Raw genomic sequence first — 22,498 nt, 5'->3', positions numbered from 1 at the left:
CGCACGGCGCGGGCCCGGGCCTACGCCACCGGGGATCAGGTGATGGTTCTCATCCCCGTGAGAAAGAACAAACTACAGGCCGCCTGGGAGGGCCCTTTCAAGGTTGTCAAGCAGCTCAATGAGGTAAACTATGTGGTGGAGCTGTCGAACCGGGCGCACCACCGCCGGGTGTACCATGTGAATATGATGAAGCCATATTATGCCAGGGGGAATGTGGTGTTGGCCGTGTGCAGACAGTGGGAGGAGCAGGGAGATGACCCTTTAGTAGACCTATTCCCTGGGACCAGAGCTGGTTCCCCCCTGGAAACAATTCCCCTCTCGGATCAGCTAACCCCTGCCCAGCAAGCTGAGGTCAGGGGGGTGCTGCATCCGTACCGACAGCTGTTTTCCAACCAGCCTGGACGCACTAATCTGACTGTGCACCGGGTGCAGACAGGGTCGCACCCGCCAATAAGATGCTCCCCCTTCCGAGTCACAGGGAAAACTGCTCAGGATCTGGAAAGAGAGGTCCGGGACATGCTGGCTTTGGGGGTGATCCAGCCATCTGCCAGCCCTTGGGCCTCGCCGGTGGTGCTGGTCCCCAAAAAGGACGGGTCGGTCCAGTTCTGTGTGGACTATCGGAAGCTTAATGCCATCACTGTATCTGATGTCTACCCCATGCCCAGGCCTGACGAGCTCCTAGACAAGCTGGGAGGAGCTCGATACCTTTCCACCATGGACCTTACAAAGGGCTACTGGCAAGTGCCGCTGGATGCAGATGCCCGGCTGAAATCGGCCTTTATCACCCCTCTGGGGCTCTGAGTTCCTGACCCTGCCTTTCGGCCTCAAGGAAGTGCCGGCCACCTTCCAGCGCCTGGTGGACCAGCTCCTGAGGGGGATGGAGAGTTTTGCCGTGGCGTATATTGACGACATCTGTGTCTTTAGCCAGACCTGGGAGGACCACGTGTCCCAGGTTAGACAAGTGCTGGACCGACTCCAGGGGGCTGGGCTGACTGTCAAAGCGGAGAAGTGCAAGGTGGGGATGGCTGAAGTATCTTACCTGGGCCATCGGGTGGGGAGCGGCCGCCTAAAGCCGGAACCGGCCAAGGTGGAGGTGATCAGAGACTGGCCCGCTCCCCACACCAAAAAGCAGGTCCAAGCCTTTATTGGGATGGCAGGATACTACCGAAGATTTGTGCCCCACTTTAGCGCCATAGCCACCCCCATCACTGAGCTATGCAAGAAGGGGAAGCCAGACAAGGTGGTCTGGACCGAGCAGTGCCAGGAGGCTTTCCGGGCGCTGAAGGAGGCTCTGGTCAGTGGCCCAGTTCTAGCAAACCCAGACTTTGACAAGCCCTTTGTGGTGTTCACCGACGCCTCAGACACGGGACTGGGGGCGGTGTTAATGCAGGAGGATGAAAAGGGGGAGAGACACCCCATCGTATACCCGAGCAAGAAGTTGCTACCCCGGGAGCAACACTACGCGGCCATCGAGAAGGAGTGCCTGGCCATGGTGTGGGCCCTCAAGAAACTAGAGCCCTATATCTGCGGGCAACACTTCACCGTGTACACCGACCACTCTCCCCTGACCTGGCTGCACCAGATGAAAGGAGCCAACGCCAAACTCCTGAGGTGGAGCCTGCTCCTGCAGGATTATGACATGGACGTGGTCCACGTGAAGGGAAGTGCCAACATGATAGCGGATGCACTGTCCCGGAGAGGGGGCCCCGAACTTCTCCAGGTCACTGGTCAGAGTGACCCTGCTCCGTTCCATCTCGAAGGGGGGAGAGATGGGACACAGCAGGGAGGGGGGCGGACTGACCAGGGAATGGCGTCTAGTTCTGCTGGGACTGTCTGCATGGGGGGTGGGGGAGCCGGGGGTGACTTCACTGGAGGGAGGAGACCTGAGCCTGTCACCTGAGCTGGGAGAGGGTTGGACCCAGGTGACACCTTTGCCCGGAAACTGGACAAAGGCTGGAGGAGGAGCCGAGGGGAGGAGGAGTGAGACTGGGGGAGGGGAGTTTTCGGTTTGGGGCTGGCTGGGAAGACGAAGGGAACCCCAAGTCTGGGGTCTAAGCTCCTTGCCCCCCAGAGGGACCTGGCTGAGGGGTCCTGGTTGTACTTACAAGCCCTGCTTGGAACTGTGTTCCTGTCGTCTAATAAACCTTCTGTGTTATTGGCTGGCTGAGAGTCACTGTGAATCGCAGGAAGAGGGGTGCAGGGCCCCGACTCCCCCACACTCCGTGACAAGTTCATATGGACCGGCAGGGTGGGGGCAGGGCCCTGGGTAGAGGATAAGGCTGAGATGGGGGAAGGGAAGGATTTGGAGAAGAGAGAGGTCAGGCCGAGGCTCTGAGGTGCTGGTGCACCCCTAATGGGCCCGGGAGGTCTCATCATCGTGGCCCTGGGGTGAGGGTCTTCAGGCCTGTGCCCACTGATCGCTGTGCAGCTGGCGCTCTGCTCAGTCTTGGCTGCGGAGCAAATGGGGCGAAGTCTCTGGGGGCGAGTCCCTGCCCTACTTCAGTCCCATGGAGGGTGGGTCCCTACACACCCACCCCGCTCACACACCCCACTCCTGTCTTGCAAAGTCCCTTTATGGAAACCTGGCCAATGGTGTCCTTGATGTCACATTGTGTCACCACAGAGACAGACGCTGCCACAAATGCAGGCGCATCCCCCCCCTTCCCCCCCCCCCCCCAGACACATGGCTCAGGGAGCCCAGTCAGGACTGGGGGTTTCCTGGTGACGCTGGGCAAAGGAGAGTGGAGCCTGAGCGTCTCTGCCCCCCTCCGCTGCCCAGCTGGGGTTAATCTCACCTCATGCCCCACGCGGGGTGGGATGGGGCTGAGCTGTGCTGAGAGCTGTAAATCCAGAGCTTGCCCTGGCCCTGGGACCACCTAACGGGCAAAACACCACGAGCCAGGCCCTGCCCTGTGAGGAAGCGGGAATGTTCTTAATGTTTTCTCTGAATACTGTGTGGGTGCCTCAGTTTCCCCTATGCAATTCTTAAGTATCTAGGATAAGGGGGTGTGATTGTTGCAGAGCCCTAGAGGGCAGGTGTGTGCAGGGGTCTGCAAAGAGAATGGCCGACTCCCTCTCTCCTGGCAACTGTTGGCCTGGGCCCCTCCTCTGCAAAGGTGCCAACTGACGGTGTTGGAGAACAAAGAGATCTGGTGGCCTCCTGGCCCGGGAAAGAGACAAAGGCTGGAGGAGGAGCCGGGGGGAGGCTGTGGGAGACTGCTGGAGAGAGCTTCAGTTTTGAAGCTGGCTGGGGAAATGGAAGGAGGGCCAGATGGGGCTCTGGCCTCCCTGCCCCACAAAGATGGACCTGACTAAGGGGTCCTGGTCTCTGTACCTACAAGCTCTGTTTTAAACAATGTTCCTGTCGTCTAATAAACCTTCTGTTTTGCTGGCTGGCTGAGAGTCTGGTCTAACTACAAAGCTGGGGGGCAGGACCCACTGGCTTCCCCAGGACCCCGCCTGGGTGAACTCGCTGTGGGAAGCACATGATGTGAAAGAAAATGCTAAATGCTCCGAGGTCAGACCCAGGAAGGTGGAGCCGGGTGAGCTGTGTGCCCTGCAGACAGGCTGCTCCCAGAAAGGAGACTTCCCCAGAGTCCTGACTGGCTTCGCAGGGAGTCGTTCCAGAGCATCGCCCGGTAACTCCGTGACAACCCCAGCCCAACGGAAAAGACCTGAATTGTGAGCGGCCCTGGGCCTGGGGGAGCCCCTGAACCAGTGGGTTGGGCCCTCTCCACTGACCCCCCGCCCCTGAGCCATGGCTGCCCCACTTGCTTCCTCATTTTCTCCCCTTCACCCCCCACTCCAGCTGCTGAGCTCCTGCCTGCGGTGGGCAGCTGGGCTGGCCTGGCTTGGGCTCCCTGAGGTCGGAGCAGCAGGGCCGGCTGGTGGGGAAGCTCAGGCCATGGGGCACTGCGGACTCGGGGGTCCAGGAGCCCGACGCCAGGTGGAGGAGAGCGGCCCGGGCTGCCCGGACACAGCGGGTGCTGCTGCTCTTGCTCTGACCCCTCAGCAGGGCAGCAGGAGCAAGGGGAAGAGTCTGGCTTGGCTCTGGCCGGGGGTCCCGGGGGAGCCTGGGCGAGCGGGGCTGTGCGGCTCCTGTGCGCAGGCTCCGCCGTCCCGGTGGGGATGACAGTGCCAGGGACGTGGCCTGTGCAGAGCAGCGCCAGGAGGGCACTAGGACCATGCTAGGCAGCCGGCTGAGGGAGAGCCGCGCTGTCTCTTCAGCCGGTGCCTCGGCAGCCACTTGTGGAGACGGGAGGCTGGAGCCAGGGAAGCGCCCGCTTGCCACTGCTGGGGCATGAGCCGGAGGTTCACGGTCACGGCCCTGCCCCGGGAGGAGGGGGCCCCCTGCCAAGAGGCGGCTGCAGCGCTCCACGGAGACGCCGCCCCCCTGCAAGGGGCCCAGCCTGGCAGCCACTCCCGAGAAGACAGCAAAGGTAAGTGATGCTCGGCGGGCACCGTGCGGGCGCCCCGTGGGCAGCACAGAGGGGCTGGCTGCTACAGTGACCTGCCAGGAGCCCTCCCACTGGGGGCAGGGACGGTGCTGGGCTGGGGGCTTCAGTCTGCCCTGGGGTGGGTGGGGCTGGCTGCCCCTCTGGGGCGAAGGCTCTGGGGCACTGGGCTGCACCAGCAGCCATGTCTGAGAGGAGCCGGTTTCCTGAGGCCTTTGACGGGGCCTGGCCAGTGGCTTGGAGCAAAAGTTGCCGTTGTGGATGGAAAGAGCGGAAGTGCCTGGGGGTCCCGTGGGGGGCTGGGCTCCGCTCTGGAAAAGGGGGCTAGGCAGGGAGATGGCTGGTTGCCCCGGGTAACCTTTGGCTCTCTCCAAAGGAGCCGGGCGCTCATTGCCTCCCATTCCCGCCTGCTGGCTGCTGGGGGCAGGGACTTGCCCGGCTGAGCCTGGCCCCCTGGGGGGCTCCTCTCAGCTGAACCCTAAATGCAGGGTGGGGCCGAGAGCCGCCTGCCCAGGAGCTGGGATGGGCACAGGGCCCGAGGGATGTGTTGGGGGCGGGGCCCCCCGGCACTCGCAGCGCCCGGCCCCCTGCTGAGTGGTGACTCCGCAGGGTAAAACCCGCCCTGGGCCGTGCCCGCTGGCCCCAGCGAGGGCTCTGCAGCTTGGGGCTCTTGAGAGCGAGACCGAGGGCCGCATATGAACTTCTCCACACAGCCAAACCAGCGCCCCTCACTCCCGACCCACAGCCCTGCGGGTGCCTCCCACTCTGGACCTGCAGCCCCCCTAGCCCAGCCCTGGGCTCCCCCCACAGCCCATGCTGGTGCCCCCCAATCCAGCCCCATGCTATTCACTTCTAGGACTTGGACTCCATGTCCTTCAGCTCACACACATTCCATAGCCAGCCATGGGCCCGGCATGCTGACCACGCTGCTTGAGCCTCCCGATAGTGGAGGGCGAGACCATTACAAAGTGTGGCCATTGACCAGCCCTGTGTCGGCCTGTGGAGACGGCGGGTCAGATGTCCAGCCTGCCACCCCCTCCGCTGGCTGCCATTTTGCCCGTCTTTGGGAGCAGGCAACAGCCTGGGCAGCATTTGGCTTCTGTGCATGACTTTGACGTGAGCCTGGAGGCTAATGGTTGGTGGTTAGAGTGTCTGTCAGGGTCTGTGCGGCGAGAAGGAGCCATGGCATCCTGGATGTGCGTGTGTGCACGGGACGTCCTGACTCTGTGTGCCCCATGGGTGTGAGCGTGACATCATGGCTGCGTGCGTGCACGTGTGAGTCTGTCCGTGACGTCCTGGGTCTACACGCACCTGGGCATGTGCACCCATGAGTCCTGGCTCTGTGTGCAGCCCACAGAGAGGAAAGGCCCTGGCTGCTGCTGCCAGCTGGGGGTGCTCTCGGAGGCCTGCTCTGGGGAGAGGACTGGGTTCTAGACCTGGCCCTGTCCAAGGGAGCTTTGCACAGGCTGTCCGTGGCAGCTGGTGCAGTGCGTGGTGTTGCCCCGAGTTAGAGGGTGATGCAGGTGGCAGCGAGGTGCAGGGACTTGCCCAGGCTCGCCAGGGCGAGAAGCTGGCAGTGCTGGGATCCCTGCAGGGATCGTCCCAGTCTGGCCGGAGTGGGGCCTACACCGGGGGGTCTCCATGCCTGAAGGGCAGCCAGCTTCTGCACATGGCTCAGCATTTGGGCCCTGGGAGCAGGGGGTGCTGCACTCCCCCTCCGGGCCTTTCTGGCTCCGGACCTTGGGCTGGAGCGAGGCAGTTCCCCATGCACAGCGTGTCCCGGAGCACAGGGCTCTTGGCTGCACATCCGGGCCTGTCACTGGAGCCGTATCGATCTCAGAAACCCAGGGGGCTGCAGCCTCACCCGCTGCATCGGAGCTGTGAGTTGTGCCCTCTGCAAGGGCGCCTGGTGTAATATGGCCCCAGTGCCTGGCCCCGCGTGGCAGGGCCTAGGGGCTCGGAGCACAGAGATGTGTGGGTATTTTGGATCCGGGCTGGGTGGGTCGGTGCTGGGGGCTGAGTGGTTCTGGGGTTGGGGGGGTTGTTATATGCCTGGAGCCTGTGGGTGTGTGGCTCGTGCTGTGTGGCCCATGGACCCATCCCCTGTGCTCTGGCCTGGCCATGGTGGCAGTGCGTGGGCAGGTTGCACTGGCCGAGGAGATGGGGTTGAGATGGGAGCGACTGAGAGGCTGGAAGGCACCAGCTCTGTTGGGGGACCTGCCCCCACGCCAAGGTGACTGACTCAGGACGGTGGGGCTGGGAAGGGGAGGGGACTGGAGCCCCCGGCAGGGCTGAGGTTAGCCGTAACAGCCCAATGGAGCCCAGCAGGGTTGTGGGGGTCAGTGCTAGGGTTGGGAGTAGAAGGGAAGTCAATGCTGAGGTTTGGGGGTCACAGGGAGGTCAGTGTCGGGGTTTGGGAGCCATGGGTCTGGGCATGGGATTAAAGTTTGGGAGTCAGGGCAGGGGTTGGGGGGCAGGGGTTTGGGGCTGTGGGGATTGGGGGTAGGGTCTGGGCAGGGGTTGGGGCCTGTGGGGGCTGGGTCTGGGTCTGTGGGGGTCAGGGGTTGGGGTCTGGACAAGGGTTGGTGGTTGGGGGTCTGGGCAGAGATTGGGGGCTGTGGAGGTTGGGAGTCTGTGGGGATTGGGGGTCAGGGGTTGGGGGGTTTTGGGAGTTGGCAGTTGGGGGTCTGGGCAGGGGTGGGGGTCTGTGGGGGTCGGGTAGGGGAGTGTGGGGGTTGGAGGTCTGGGTGGAGGTCTGGGTAGAGGTCGGGGGGCTGTGGTGGTCAGGTTGGGGGCTGTGGGGGTTGGCAGTTGGGGGTCTGGGAAGAGGTTGGGGGTTCTGGGGGTTGGAGGGCTGGGTTGGAGGACTGTGGGGGTTAGCAGTTGGGGGTCTGGGCAGAGGTTGGGGGGCTGTGGGGGTTAGCAGTTGGGGGTCTGGGCAGAGGTTGGGGGTCTGTGGTTGTTGGGTTGGCGGGCTGTGGAGGTCGGGTTGGGGGTCAGGGCAGGGGTTGGCGGTTGTAGGGGTTGGCAGTTGGGGGTCTGGGCAGAGGTTGGGGGCCTGTGAGGGTCGGGTGGGGGGTCTGGGAAGGGGTTGGCGGTTGGGGGACTGGGTTGGGGGTCAGGGCAGGGGTTGGGGGCTGTAGGGGTTGGCAGTTGGGGGTCTGTGAGGGTCGGGTTGGGGGTCGGGGCAGGGGTTGGGGGTCGGGTTGGGGGTCAGGGCAGGGATTGGGGGTCTGGGTTGGGGGTCTGGGCAGAGGCTGGGGGTCTGTGGGGGTCGAGGCATGGGTTGGGGGTCGGGGCAGGGGTTGGCGGGTGGGGATCGGGTTGGGGGGCAGGGGTTGGGGGGCTGGGTTGGGGGTTGGGTTGGGGGTCAGGGCAGGGGTTGGGGGGCTGGGTTGGGGGTCTGGGCAGAGGTTTGGGGTCTGTGAGGGTCGGTTGGGGGTCTGGGATGGGGGTTGGGTGGGGGGTCTGGGCAGAGGTTGGCGGTTTGGGGTCAGGTTGGGGGTCTGGGCAGGGGGTCGGGTTGGGGGTCAGGGCAGAGGTTTGGGGTCTGTGAGGGTCGGGTGGGGGGTCTGGGCAGGGGTTGGCAGTTGGGGAGCTGGGTGGGGGGTCAGGCAGGGGTTGGGGGTTGTAGGAGTTGGCAGTTGGGGGTCTGTCAGGGCAGGGGTTGGGGGTCGGGTGGGGGGTCTGGGCAGAGGCTGGGGGTCGGGGCAGGGGTTGGGGGGCTGGGTTGGGGGTCGGGTTGGGGGTCTGGGCAGAGGCTGGGGGTCTGTGAAGGTCAGGGCAGGGGTTGGGGGGCTGGGTTGGGGGTCAGGGCAGGGGTTGGGGGTCGGGTTGGGGGGCAGGGGACCTTGCTCGCTGGAGCTCGGTCGCTGGCGGCCGGGGCTGCCCGGGCCGGGGGCCGGTCGCTGGTTCGAGGCCGGGCAGGCTGCTCCCTCTGCTGGCTGCGGCGGGAAGTGCAGGGCTGTCCCGGCGCCGGGCGCTGGGGAGGGAGCTCGGGCCCGGACCGCAGCGTTGGGCGGGGCCGCGAGTCTGGCCCCGGCCAGGTGCCGGTTTGGTGTGTCTGAGCATCCAACGCGGATGGCTCCCGCCCCCCTTGGGAAACCTCCCGCCAAGGGGCCTCCGCGACCTCCCCCGCGTCCTTCCGTTGTCTCCTGTTCTTGCAGCTGGGAAGTTTTTTTCCTGAGATTTGATCTCAATCTGCCTCTTGGCCGGCCCTGTGTGGCCAGAGAGATCCGCTTTTCTCCAGCTTCTCTGTGGCAGCCTTTCAGGTATCTGAGGACCACTCCCGTGTCCCCCTCAATTTGTGCTTGTGTCCCCCTCACTAATCCTGCTTCATCCCCCCTCTCCCCCCAAAGACCGGCACCCTCTGGCAGCTAGACCATGTGCCCCATGCTAGAGGCTCCTGCTTTGACGTCGACAGGCGCCGGGTCTGGTCCCTCAGCCGACCCATCCTGGGGCAAGGTACCTGCCGCGGGGCGTCTGTAATGCTAGACCAGGCCCTGCGCCTCGCCGCTCAGGAACCCTGCTGCCTCACGTGGGCGGGGGGCGTTCCTGTGGGGGCTGCCCCACGGAGAGGCCAGCAGCTGCTTCATCCCCCCCACTCCGCCAGCTGCAGTGGGCGAGGTCAGGGCTGGGGCGGTGACGGTTTTAGGGTCCAGCCCTGCTGATGGGGTGTGTGCTGTAGAACCGCTGACCCCAAGTGCTCCGAGATCAGGAGACATTAACCCCGGGACTTCCGGGCTCTGTCTCTTTGCCGCTGAGTCACTGAGGCCCACGGGCCGCGCTCAGGCCACCACTTCCCAGATTGTCTTTGCAGCCACGAGGGCTAGAAACTTGCTGCTCATTACAACTGGAAGCTGCGATTCTCCTGCTTGCTTGACTCCAGCAGCTCTCGCGAGACCCCCGCTGCGATTGTTAGAGCTGGCCGCGGTGCGTGCGTGTCAGGGCGAAGGGAGGGGCCTGCAGCGGCTGCGGGGTGCCAAGCCGCGGCAGTGGTGCGAACAGCTGGGGTAATGGGAGCAGACGGAGTGGACTGAGCAGGTGCTTGTGGCCAGAGAGGGGGGACCCACCCTGGCTGTTCCAGACAGCAGCCCTGCTCCCCCGCCAGCTCAGCAGCGGTTAATGGCCGTTCCCCGCTCCGGGATGCTTGGGGGCCCCTCTGGGTTTGGTGGGTCCCAGTTCCAGCTTCTTAACCGCTGCCCCCCACCCTCTGCACCAGACTGACCAGGCAGGGCTGCTCTCGCGCTGGGCAGCACACGGCACGATGGGTTCTGGTCAGCACTCCTGCAGCGGGACCGCTGCCGTGTGCCCTGTGAACGCCCGCGAGCTGTAACACAAGCTGTCGCACGCACATGTGCACCCTCAATGCACAAACAGACAGTGCACAACATAACGCACATGCACACCCACACTGCACAGAGTGCACACACACAGGGCACACACTCATACAACACACACGTACACACAATGCAGCCGTGCACACACTCATTCAACGCACACACTCACCCGCTCAGGGGGCTCAGAAATCACAGCCCAAGAGCATGACTGGGACTGGTGATTTCTGGCCTCGGGCTGGCGGTGCTGGAGAGCGGCTTGGAGGGGCCGGCTCCTGCCTGCTCCCCGACTGCGAGAGCTGGAGCCTCCTCCCTGGCCACCAGGGGTCACCCTTGGCCACATGCAGCCTGCAATCCTGTCTGGCCAGGCTGGAGCTGGGCTGGGGGAGCTGCTTGCTGTCCTGCCCTGAGCCCCCTGCTCACCCCTTAACCCCTCAGGGCGGCTTTTCTCCCACAGGGCCTGGGGGAGGATGGAGGGGCAGCGGCTGGGTCTAGCTGTCTGTGTGGGGGTGACAGAGCCATGGGGGGAAGAGGCCAGGCTGGGGGTGTCTCTGGGATCCCTTAGGGGCGATGTGCAGGATCCCCTCCCTGGCCACACCTGGGGTGGGGAGCAAAGGGCTGCAAATGCAAAGGAGTTCCCCAGGCACCTGCTTCACTGCCCGCCATGCCCTTTCCTGCCCCCCCAGTCCTCTCCCTGCACCCTCACCCCACCCTGCATGCCCAGTTCTCTCCCTGCACCCCCACCACCTCCCTGCACCCTGACCCGAGCCCCTCCCTGCACCCCCAGCCCTCTCCCTGCAGTCCTGCCCTCTCTATCCCTATCTCTCTGCAGTTCCCTCCTTGCACCTTGCCCTTAATTCTCTGTCCCCCTCCCTGTGCACTCAGCACCACCCTGTCCCTCTCCCTACCCCACCCCACCCCACCCCACCTCTGGCCACGGCTTGTGTCCATGCCCCCTGAGCTGGGCACCGCTGCCTGCATCTGCTGTGGGTTTTCCCAACACAGATGAGCCCCCAACGACCTCAGGCCAGGGGCTGTAGCACTCTGGGGTGGGGGTTGTCACAGAGTCCCCGGGCGATGCTCTGGAATTGCTCCCCATGAAGCCAGTCAGGACTCTGGGGCAGTCGCCTTCCTGGGAGCAGCCTGTCTGCAGGACACACAGCTCACCCAGCTTCCACCTTCCTGGGTCTGACCTCGGAGCATTCAGCCTCCTCTGCCCCTCCGTGCGCTTCCCCCAGCGAGTCCGCTCAGGCGGGGTCCTGGGGAAGCCAGAGGGTCCTGCACCCCAACTTCGCAGTCAGACGTGACTCTCAGCCAGCCAGTAAAACAGAGGTTTATTAGATGACAGGAACATGGTCTAAAACAGAGCTTGTAGGAGCAGAGACCCGGACCCCTCAGCTGGGTCCATTTTGGGGGGCAGTGAGCCTGACAACCCCATCTGCACTTCACTCCATGTCCCCAGCCAGACCCAAACTGAAAACCCTCTCCAGCCCCTTCGCCTCTGGGCTTTGTCCCCTTCCCGGGCCAGGAGGTCACCGGATTCCTTTGTTCTCCAGCCCTTTAGCTCTCACCTCGCAGGGGGGAAGGGCCAGGCCATCAGGTGCCAGGAAACAGGGTGTCAGCCATTCTCTGTGTCCAGACCCCTGCACACACCTGCCCTCTAGGGCTCTGCAATGCTCATACTCCCTTACCCCACCACCTAGGTACTTAAGAATTGCATAGGGGAAACTGAGGCACCACCGCACTATTCAGAGGAAACATTAAGAACTGTCCCACTTCGTCACAGGGGCGGAGGGGGGTGAGTCCAGAAGGAAACACCACCCTGAGGCTCCCACCTGCCAGGGACCCGGGCTACAGGAGTCCAGTACCTGGAAGCCCAGCCCCTGCCATGGGGTTACCCTTGGGCACAGACAGACCTGGCTCAGTGTGTCCCCTCCCTGCATCTCTTCTTGGGGCCTGGGTGGCTTGGGGCAGGGCTGCAATGGGCGGGGGGACTGTGCCAGGGAATGTGCGGGCTGGGCAGGGCTGAGCTGGGGTGAGGGGGGACTGGGCAGGGCTGAGCTGGGACAAGAGGGGGGCTGACGGGGCAGGGCTGAGCTGGGGCAAAGGGGGTCTGTGATGGGGGCTGGGCAGGGCTGAGCTGGGGCGCAGGGGGGCTGTGATGGGCAGGGCTGAGCTGGGCAAAGGGGTCTGTGATGGGGGGCTGGGCAGGGCTGAGCTGGGGTAAAGGGGGGCTGTGACTGGGTGATGGGGCAGGGCTGAGCTGGGGCAAGGGGGGGCTGTGACAGGGTGATGGGGCAGGGCTGAGCTGGGGTAAGGGGGGCTGTGATGGGGCAGGGCTGAGCTGGGGCGAGGGGGGGCTGGGCAGAGCTGAGCTGAGGCAAGGGGGTCTGTGATGGGGGGCTGGGCAGGGCTGAGCTGGGGTAAGGGGGGCTGTGACGGGCAGGGCTGAGCTGGGGCAAGGGGGGGCTGTGACAGGCAGGGCTGAGCTGGGGTAAGGGGGGGGCTGTGGTGGGGCAGGGCTGAGCTGGGGCCCAGGGGGTCTGTGATGGGGGGCGGACAGGGCTGTTCCAGGCATGGGTGGGGACCAAGTGGGGGCGCTGTGCAGACCGGGGGGCAGGCGGTGGCTTGGGTCACAGCAGCAGTCTGGGCGGAGGGGGGGAGCCGGTTTGGCACGTGCTGTGTGGGGCTCGGGCCAGGCCCTTCCTGGGGCGCTGGGGGGTCGGTTCAGCGTCCCCCAGAGCTGTGACTCATCTGCTGGTTTTTGTCCTCCCTCCACACCCCGGCCTGCTTGGGAGGTTTTGCCAGGGCCAGCCAGGACTGCAGGGATCCCGCTCTTGGCCTGATTGACGCCTGCCCCCCTCCTGCTGTCCCTGTCCCTGGCGCAGGGGCAGAGCAGGAGCCCTATGGGGGGGCAGGGTTACCCCCTCTCCCCTCCCTCCCCCTCCCCCTTGGCGCCCCGGGCAGACTCACAGATTCAAAGTGATTCTTAAATTAATGCCTTGAACTAGCTCGCTGGAGGCTGCCGGCCCCAGCAAGGACCTGGTTGCTGTGGCAACCCCTGACTCCGCTTGCTGGGGGGGTGAGCACCATGACTGGCATATTCCTGGCTTGGGACATGGTGCCAGGGGGCCCAGCTGGTGTGGGGGGTGGGGAGCAGGGCTGCGCCATGGGGCAGGTGCGTGTCCTGTGCACCCTGGATCCAGAATGTCTCACTGGGGTTGGGGGGACGGGAGCCGGACTCTGCTGCCTACCCCCTGTGCTGTGAACCCTGGGCAGGGAGGGGGCTGGGCCAGGCTCCGGGCCCCATGGGTACCACGCCGGCAGTGACTGGAGGGTGCCCAATCTGATGCCCATTCAGTGCCTGCTGTTGGGCGTCTCAGCTGGGTTCCTGTCCACCCCACTTGAGTCTCCTGCATGCACCTTCCACCCTCCACGGTTCCTGGCCCCACGCCAGCCCAGCTTGTTCCTGACCCAGCCCCACGGCAGGGTGTGTGGGGAGGCTTGTGGGGGTTCAGGGGCAGGTGGGTGGCAGCATGGGGGAGGTGGACGAGGATGCTGGGGGAGGCAAAGCCCCGGGAACAGGAGGTGGTGTACAGAGAAGATGGTCAGATACAGCTGTGACACCACGGAAATCTCCATGGTACCAAACTGGATAAGGAGGCTCTCTTGTTTCCATGGAAACCAGGCCCAGTGTCATTTCTCTCGCGCTGTTCCCTAACGTTATTGGGATCATCCGAGCTGTTCGCCAGCCCTGCGGTGCGGGAGGCGTCTGTGCTGTCCAGAGTGGGGCGGGGGCTGCTGGGCCCAGAGCTGGGCCGGCTGCGGGGGATGCTGCATTGGCATCACCCGGGGGGCTGGGTAGCGGGGCTCCGTTGCTCGGGGTTGGGGTTGCTGGTGGTTACCATGGAGACGTGCTGTGTGCCTGTCGGGGGAATCTGCCGACCCAGCTTGGTGCTGCCTAGCTGGGGTGGGGAAGCAGGAGGCTGAGCCAGGGGAGGGCAGAGGGCCGGGATGCAGGCAGCCCCTCCACCACCTGAGCAGGTCCCACCCCATCCGCTGCCCCGTGTGCCTGTCCCCCGCGCAGAGAGGGGGCCCTGCCAGCTCCAGAGCCCTGTGTGCACTGGCCCGGCCGCATGTGCAGGGAGACAGAGCTGGGCACGGCAAGGGGTCCGGTGAGCAGGGCACCCGAGGAGCAAACCCCAAACCCTGGGACAGTCCTGCCCCAGACAGACAGAGTCCCCCTCGGTCAGCCCTGTGCCCTAACCAGGTCTGATACAAAGTGCCCTATTGTGGTGCTAGGGGGCGCTGTGCTGCAGGGGCAGGCTGGGCAGCGACAGGCCAGGGCGCAGCAGGGGGCTGTGCTGCGGGCGGCAGAGAAGGGCGCAGTAGGGGGCGCTGTGCTGTGGGTGGCGAGGAAGGGCGCAGGAGGGGGCGCTGTGCTGCGGGCAGCAGGGAAAGGCGCACCAGGGGGCACTGTGCTGTGGGTGGCGGGGCAGGGCGCAGCAGGGGGCGCAGTAGGGGGTGCTGTGCTGCGGGTGGCAGGGGGTAGCAGGGGGCGCTGTGCTGTGGGCGGTGGGGCAGGGCGCAGCAGGGGGTGCAGTAGGGGGCACTGTGCTGCGGGTGGCGGGGCAGGGCGCAGCAGGGGGCGCAGTAGGGGGCGCTGTGCTGCGGGTGGCAGGAGGTAGCAGGGGGCGCTGTGCTGTGGGTGGTGGGGCAGGGCACAGGAGGGGGTGCTGTGCTGCGGGTGGCAGGGTGCAGCAGGGGGCGCTGTGCTGTGGGCGGCAGAGAAGGGCGCAGTAGGGGGCGCTGTGCTGTGGGTGGCGAGGAAGGGCGCAGTAGGGGGCGCTGTGCTGCGGGCGGTGGGAAAGGGTGCAGCAGGGGGCGCTGTGCTGCGGGTGGCAGGGGGTAGCAGGGGGTGCTGGGCTGTGGGTGGTGGGGCGCAGTAGGGGGCGCTGTGTTGAGCTGCAGGGAAAGGGATCAGCCCGGGTATCTGGAAGGAAGGGGGCTGGGGGTGCGGGGACTGGCCTTCTCTGCCACTTCCCTCCTGCTGTGTCTCCCCAGGCCCAGCCGGGAGTTACCAGCTGCTCGCTGGCCTGGGCAGCGGTGAGGAAAACGGCCAAGGGGAGGACGCAATGTCCTCAGCACTGCGCCGTACTGGGGGGGCAGCTCCCCCCACAGCCAGCCTGCTGCCCTGCTCCCTGCAGCACCCCAGCTGCCCCCATCGCTGTCTGAGCAGCCCCCAGCGCCGCTGGGCACGGCAGGCTGCCAGTGCGTCCCGTTGGTGAGGGGGCTGGTGCTCAGCTCTGAGCTGCTCCGACGGGCTCCTGGCTGTAGGGAATGGAGCTGGCGGGCAGGAGCAGGTGGGGGGCTCTGCAATGTGCCCCAGCTCCAGCTGCTGAAGAGCCTGCACTTTAGCTGACCCCATGCCTGGGCCAGGCCCCCAGCCCTGGCGAACATCTGGGCAGGAGACATGCCAGACTGTGTGGGCAGGCAGAGGGGCTCCTGCCTGGGGATGGGCTCATGCCCGCCCCCCCCCCATTGCTGTGCTGCCCCATAGACCCTCATCCCCCCCATCGGCTCGATCCTCCTCAGGCTGCTGCTCTGTCTGCCCGGCGCCAGCTCCCTGCCCAGCCAGGGGGTAGACAAGGCCTGCGCTGTCTGGGATGTGCCCAGTACAGGGAGCACCAGGCTCTGGACACAGCCCTGGCAATCCTGGCTCCCTGCTCCCCTTCTCTCCCATTCCTGCTGTCTTTGGCTTTGAAGCGAAGGTAGCTGAAGAACCAAACAGCAGAGTGATGCCTGGGCTGGGCCCCATGCTGCAGGGGTGGGGGGACCCCTTGAGTGACAGGGTGCCCCCCAAGCCCCCCCATCCACGTCACCAGGGCACTGCAAAGCCTCATCTCTGCCCTGGGTGAGCACTGGTGCTGCCACAAGCCTCCCTCGGTCACTGCCACAGGGCAGCAGCTGGCACCAGCCCCTGAGCTCAGCTTCCCTGGGCCTGGCCCTTCTACTGGCTTCGGGGCAGGGGTAGGTTATGCTGGCACAGCCCATGCTGGGCTGTGACCAGGAAACAGCCTTGCAGGGGGGCAGCACTCAGGCAGGTGCCAGCTTTGGTGCTTCCATGAGCAGAGCCTGCCCTGGGGTTCCCTGCCGATGGGCCCGCTCTGACTGATTCTGCGACACTTGGGGAGAATCTGGGGAAAAGCCAGTGCCCTGCTTTGGCAAGGGACTCCCAGGCAGGCTTGGGGGGCAGCTGGGAGCCCCTGAATCCCCCCAGATCTGCTGAGCTGTGACTCCTCCCTGCTCCCAGCTGTCCGGAGATTTCCCAGTGCCGCCGGCTCCCAGCTGCTGCTGTTCCCATTCCGAGCACGTCCCTCCAGGGCAGCCGCTCTCCATAAGCCACTGCCCATGGGGTGCGGGCAAGCAGAGCAGAAGGGGGCAAGGCCCAGCCAGCCCCAGGGCAGAGTCCCAGGCACCCCTGGGATGGGACCTGCCCCCAGCGGGGAGACTGGGGTCTCCTTTGAAGGGACGGGAATGGGGATTGTGTTGGGCAGGCGGCGCTTGTGGCAGAGGTGAGCTGGCTGCGGCAGGCAGAGAGTGGCCCTGGGGGGCCGTGCCAAGGCATGGGAAGGACCCTGAGGGCAGCCTAGGGGCCACAGATTTCCCAGAGCCCTGCTTGGACTCTGCCTCTGCCACCTGTCCTGGCAAGAGCAGCCATGATCCAGGACACAGCGTCGGCCTAGCCCTGCTCTCACCTGCCAAGGCCCAGGCTGCTCTCCTCAATACTGACCTCCGGTCCCTGCTCTCCCAGCCCTGGGCTCCCCCCAGCTCTGCCGATGCCCCTCACTCCTGAGCTGCAGCCACAACCTCTCCTGTGACACCTCGAGCCCCTGTTGCTGCCCCCAACCCCCTGTGACCCAGGGGCCCTCTGTGCTGCCCCCAACCCCCTGTGATGCCCAGAGCTCTCCAGGCTGCCCCTGTGCCTGGGGAGTGCCTCTCATGAAGCCGAAGTTGGTTGCCAGGTGTCGGCCTTGGCTGATCACAGACTGTCCCCACCTCTAACCTCCAGCCTGGAAATTCCCTCTACTGTGCTGATGGCAATAATGCCCCATCCCAGGGAGTGGGGGGGAGTCCGGGCCCTGCACCGCTCTTCCTGGGATTCACTGGGACTCTCAGCCAGCCAGTAACACAGGTTTATTGGACAACAGGAACAAACAGAGCTTGTGGGTACAACCAGGACCCCTCAGTCAAGTCCTTCTGGGGGAGCAGGGAGCTTAGACCCCAGCCCTGGGGTTCCCTGCGTTCCTCCACCCAGCCCCAAACTGAAACTAAACCCCCCCAGCAGGCTCCCTCCTGCAGCCTCTGTCCACGTTCCCGGGCAGAGGTGTTACCTCCCCCTCCCCCTCCAGGCTCAGGTGACAGGCTCTCAGGTCTCCCCTCCCCAGGGCACAGTCCCAGGTCAACACTCCCCCCTCCCTGCTGCGTCACATCGTCACACCAGGGAAGGGCCAGTGGTGAACTCTGTGCAGGGACAGGGAAGGACCCGGCGCCAGGGTGATTCCTAGCACCTGGAAAATGAAACAGCTAAGGATTAATGGCTGCGTTACCAGCCCGCCCAGTACCAGCAGGCAGTGCTGATGGTGCAGAGTGGGGCCCAGGGTTGTCTCTCTCAGGGTGAATGTCTGTCTGCCTGCAGGCAGCAGGGCCCTGAAGTGGTGAGCTGCACCTCCAATGAGCTGCGAGGCAGGAGCCGCACGGGCCAGTCCCGGTGGGGTCGGGGGGTCAGGGCCTCTGCGCCAGGGAGACCGGGTTATTAAACGGGAGATTTATCGCCTGTCTCCCCAGCGCACCTGGCAGAACAGAGCGGGCGACGCTGCAGGAGCAGCCAGCACCACGGCTGTAAATCCGCCCGCTGCCGCCCCTTATCATCCGTCTGCTGCAGCGCCACCCCCAGTGCCAAGGGCCTGCTGGCCCCACCCCCGCCTCTTCCCTGCCCATGCCCTAGGTGCCACGGGGGCTGCGATGGGGCCTTACCAGGCTTTCTGCATGGCAAAGGGGGAGCCACAGGCCCTGCCTGGTGGCGGGAGGGGTGCTTTGTTGCTTTGGTCCCTAAGAGGCCTAGCCCAGGTCTGGTGGGCACCCTGAATACGGAGCATGCTGACAGCCAGAGCTCGCCCTTCTTGCCCAGCTCTTCCCTCCACCCTGCCAGCACGGCTGCCTTTGGTGTGCAGGGTCTGGCTGGGGAGACCAGAGCAAGGGTGACAAACCCGGACACTATTTTTCATGGGGTGTGTGTGGGTGTGTAGTGGCATATATAAGACGAAGCCCCTGGTGTTGGAGCGGGGGCAATAACATTGGGACGGCTGCTCCCCTCGTTCTCACTGGGGCCGGGAGGCTCTCGGTGCTGGCTGGGGCTGGGGACCCAGGAGGTTGCCAGGTCCAGGGCCGTGGCTCTGACAGATCCTGGTTCTTCCCTGTGCTAGTGATCCACGGATGCCAGCACTGCTGCTGCTGCTCATCTGCACTGTGCTGTGGTGAGCAGGGGGGGGCTGATGGGGGCGGCACGGCCAGAGCAGGGCATGGCCAGCCTGACAGAGCAGGGCCAGAGCAGGGCACGGCCAGAGCAGGGCACGGCCAGCAGCACCCAGCTGCAGGGGCCAACCAGGCCCTGTGAGCGTCCAGCTGCCACCCCGAGCAACCATGCCATGCTGAGTGTTCCTGCCTTGTTCTCCTGGGGGCGGGGATCTGCCTGTAGCCCTGGGGGCCTGAGATGTGTGTGAACAGCATGTAACCCACAGGAAACAGCCACGTCTCACATGCGCACACAGTGACACGCGCACACACACTGACACAGTGATACGCGCACACACTGACAAGGACGGTGGCACACATGCACACTGACACACACGTAGTGACACGCACTCTGACAGTGACACACATGCACACTGACACATGCGTAGTGACACGCGCACTGACAGTGACACACACACTGACACATGCCCAGTGACACTCACGCAGTCACTGAGACTGGGGGCAGAGTCTGACTCTCACCTAGGCTCAGAGCAAACCCTTCCTGGCAGGCTAGATGCCACTGTGTGTGCCATAGGGCGCAGCGTAACCTGCAGCCCAAGCCCTGTTCCCCTCCCCCATTGTTTGCTGCTCTTAATGGTTGCATCTTGGTGAAATGAGACTGCAAACTCTGCAGGTGGGGACTGCTCTCAGCCGTGTGCAGCACCCGGTACACCCTGCAAGGCAGCAGTGTGCCATGAATAGCCATTACGGCCCCCCACCCACCGGCCCCGATGCTGAGCAGGGCCTCAGGTGCTGCCACAACACAAAGCATCCTTAGGGACAATTGTTCCTTCTCCTGGTTCCCGAGCCCCTCACCCGGGTTTCAGATCCAGTAGATGCAGAGCGAGTCGGGGCTGTGAAGTTGCTTGTTGTGCTGAGATGGTTTATAGGCAGTACATGGAGAAACAATAAAATTAGATATACAGAGTGTACAATTGTTAACCTGTGGAACTCACTGCTACAAGATCTTCCTGAGGCCAAGAGCTCTGTAGGGATTTTAAAAGGTGGAACATTTGTATAAACAGAGTGGACAGTAATATAAAATAGGATAGGAGGTGTCTGGGCTCCCAGCCCTCCTGCTGCAGTGGGAGGTGAACCCCAGATGGCCCAGGCAGGGAGAGAGACCCAGGCAGCTCCTTGCACAGCTATGCATGAGGATGACCCTCAAAGCTCCTGGGACAGGCCCGCAGTGAGGCGGGAGCTTGGGTTACACGGAGTGAGGCTTGGCTCTGCCTGGTCCCCCGGGCGGATGTGAGGGCTGAACCATAGACTCATGACACCTGGGGGTTCCTGGCCCAGGGGGATTCCAGGGGGCAGGTGTCTCGGAGGGGCAGAGAATTGCAGGAAGTTGTGCCTGTGGTCAGTTGAACCGCAGGTAGGGCTCAGGATCGGGCAGAGCACTGTGGCTTCTGGCCTGGCCCTGGGGCCATTCACGGGGGCTGTGGGGACGGGGCACAGGCGCAAGGAAGAGGTGCTTTGCTTGTGATGGTTGAGGGGGCTGGTTATTCTGTGGCTTCACTCCAGCATCCTGCCTCTGCCAGGACAATGAGCTCCCATCCCTGCTGTCTGCCAGGGCCCGGTTCTTTGGTGCAGACCCCTCACCCCGTGGCACGACTCTCGGCGCAGACCCCTCTCCCGGGGCAGAGCCCCTTGGCACCGATCCTTCCCCCTGGGGCAGAGCCCCTTGGCACCGATCCCTCCCCTTGGAACATGGCCCCTTGGTGCAGACCCCTCCCCCGGGACAGAGCCCGTCAGCGCAGACCCCTCCCCTGTGGCACGACTCTCGGCGCAGACCCCTCTCCCGGGGCAGAGCCCCTTGGCACCGATCCTTCCCCCTGGGGCAGGACCCCATGGCACAGACCCCTCCCCTTGGAACATGGCCCCTTGGTGCAGACCCCTCCCCCAGGACAGAGCCCGTCAGCGCAGACCCCTCCCCTGTGGCATGACCCTTGGCACAGACCCCTCCCTCTGGGCTATGACCCCTTGGTGGAGACCCCTCCCCGTGGCAGAGCCCCTTGGCACCGATCCCTCCCCATGGAACATGGCCCCTTGGTGCAGACCCCTCCCCCTGGGGCAGATCCCCTCGGCGCAGACCCCTCCCGCTGGGTATGGCCGTCTCTGCTTAGAATTTTACCCAGGAACGAAGGCACAGCTCCGGCTCCCCCCACCCCAGCTGTTCTGATGCGCATTACAGGGCTTTGTGTGGCCTCAGGTTTACATACCCCAAGCACTGCCGCTTCCCCCCACACACACACCCCAGACGCTGGGCCTCAGCCTGCCCGACTCCCTGAGATTCCCTCTCTGACCTTCACCCCCACCCCCGGATTATGGGACCCTTCCCCAACCCAGGGGTATAACTCCACTTTGCACATCCAAGGGTTTGAGTCATTTTAACCAAACCCAGCTCCCGTGCCATGGCCCCCTCCCGCTACACCATGGACCACTCCCCACTCTCTGTGTCATAGACTTCCCCCCCTTCCTCCTGCGCCATGAACCCCCACTCTCTGCTGTGACGCCCCCATGCTGCAGGATGAGCCCCGCCCCATGGGGCTCTCTCCATTGCGGAATAGGGGGAGCACGGCGGCTGGCAAGACCCCAGCGAGCTGCTGGCAAATCCCAGCCCCTGACAGGGAGCGCTAATCAGGGGATTAGGGATTAACAATCTCTCACGTGCTCACGCCCCCTCCCCCAGCTGGTGGAGCAGGAAAATCCCTTTCACTGCTGAGCTGCACGATCCGTGACCTCCTCATCCCTGGAAGCCAAACTGCTGTGGCTCAGGGTCAGATGCCTGGCAGGGCTCGCTGGTCTGCCTGTCCTGCTCCTGTGCCCAGCCTGTCTGTGTGTCTGTCTGCCCGGGGCCTGGAGCCGCCCAGGGTGCTGGCTCTGGGGAAACGGATTGAGTCTGGGGGTGCCCATCCCAGCTTCCCGCCACAGCCCTGCTCTGAGGCAGGGGCATCGCCCCGGATGCCAGGCACAGGCTTGGCAGACTCTGGGGCAAAGCGCTGGAGCTTCTCCTGCTCTCCTGCTGCCAGTCGGAGCTCCCTGCCCCTGGGGAGAGGGGGCAGGGGGTGAAGGCTTCTCTCAGCCACCCAGCCAGAGGGGTGGGGCACAGAGAGGGTCAGGGTGTTTGTCACATCCTGAGCCTCCGGCATCCAGGGCCCCGCAGAGCAGCTCTTCCCCCTCGGCTCGCTTGGAGGCTCTGCCCTTCCTCCTGGCCACCCCAGGCATCTCCGCCGGGCTGGGCTTTGTGACTGGGCTGGGCAGTGAGCCCCTCAGAGCTGTGCTTGGCTTCCCAGGGAGGGGAGCAGCAGTGAGTGCAGGAGGGCAGGGCACTGCGCCAGGGGATCACTCAATGCTGTGACCATGGCATACAGGCCCACGGCCACAGGTCAGCACCACGGCTGGGAACAAGCTTCAGGACTCCCTGGCCTGTGCTCAGCCCATGCGGCCTTGCCACGTTTCTGCCTGGGACAGCGCCTGCCCACAGAGAATGCTGGGGTGTCAACCTGCCCCTCAGCCCTTGCCCCACACCCTGGCACCTCCAGCTCCTCCTTCCCCCTCTCTCCGGGACACTGGGGCCTCAGGATTTCCAGGGGTTTATCCTCCGGGCAGGGGCCTTCTCCCCTTGCAGCTGCTGCCTTGGCTCTGAGCGGGCTGGGGAGGTTCTGCCTGGCAGGAGGCTGAGTCTAGTGGCCGTGAGGTGGCAGCTCCTAGGGCCAAGCAAAGGGGGCTCCCAAGGGCCTCTCACCATTCAGGAAATGAAATGTGACTTCGCAAAGCAGCCGGCAAATTCCCCAGGAGACGTCAGCTCCAGAGCTGCTCCTTCTCTGAAAAGGCTGCTAGGAATATCCGGAGAAATGGGGGCGGGTGTGGGCCCTGCCGTGGGCTGGGCAGGGAGATGCTGAGTGCCTGAGAGGAGCTGACACTGCACCCGGCCACGTGGCACCTGGGCTGTTGGCATTGTCCATGTGGGTCCAGACCAGCATGCAAAGCGCCTGGCAGCAGAGGGGTGAAGGGCTGGTGAGAGCAGGGCAGGACCTGCAGTGCTGGGAACACAGATGTGGGAGCCCAAAGCACCTCCCAGACATGGAGCAGTTCAGTCCTGTGGGAGGAGCCTGATCCCCCATCACAGGT

General features: G+C 64.6%; 1 protein-coding gene across 2 annotated transcripts in view; it reads left to right on the top strand.

Moving 5' to 3' along the window:
* Nucleotides 1-4,143: 4,143 nt before the first annotated feature.
* The window catches only part of SLC12A5 (solute carrier family 12 member 5), an 84,585-nt gene continuing 66,230 nt past the window's right edge, over nucleotides 4,144-22,498 (top strand). For both annotated transcript variants that reach the window (XR_012641732.1, XM_074969882.1), the window contains exon 1: nucleotides 4,144-4,439. Coding sequence is in view for 1 of the 2 variants with exons in the window: in XM_074969882.1 (XP_074825983.1) it covers nucleotides 4,301-4,439 (139 nt within the window). In the remaining variant the exon portion in view is untranslated. The remainder of the gene's footprint in view (nucleotides 4,440-22,498) is intronic.

This window comes from Natator depressus, chromosome 13 (genome assembly GCF_965152275.1).
Source record: "Natator depressus isolate rNatDep1 chromosome 13, rNatDep2.hap1, whole genome shotgun sequence".
In the NCBI taxonomy this organism is placed as follows: Eukaryota; Metazoa; Chordata; order Testudines; family Cheloniidae; genus Natator; species Natator depressus.
This window is presented reverse-complemented; position numbering and strand designations above follow the sequence as displayed.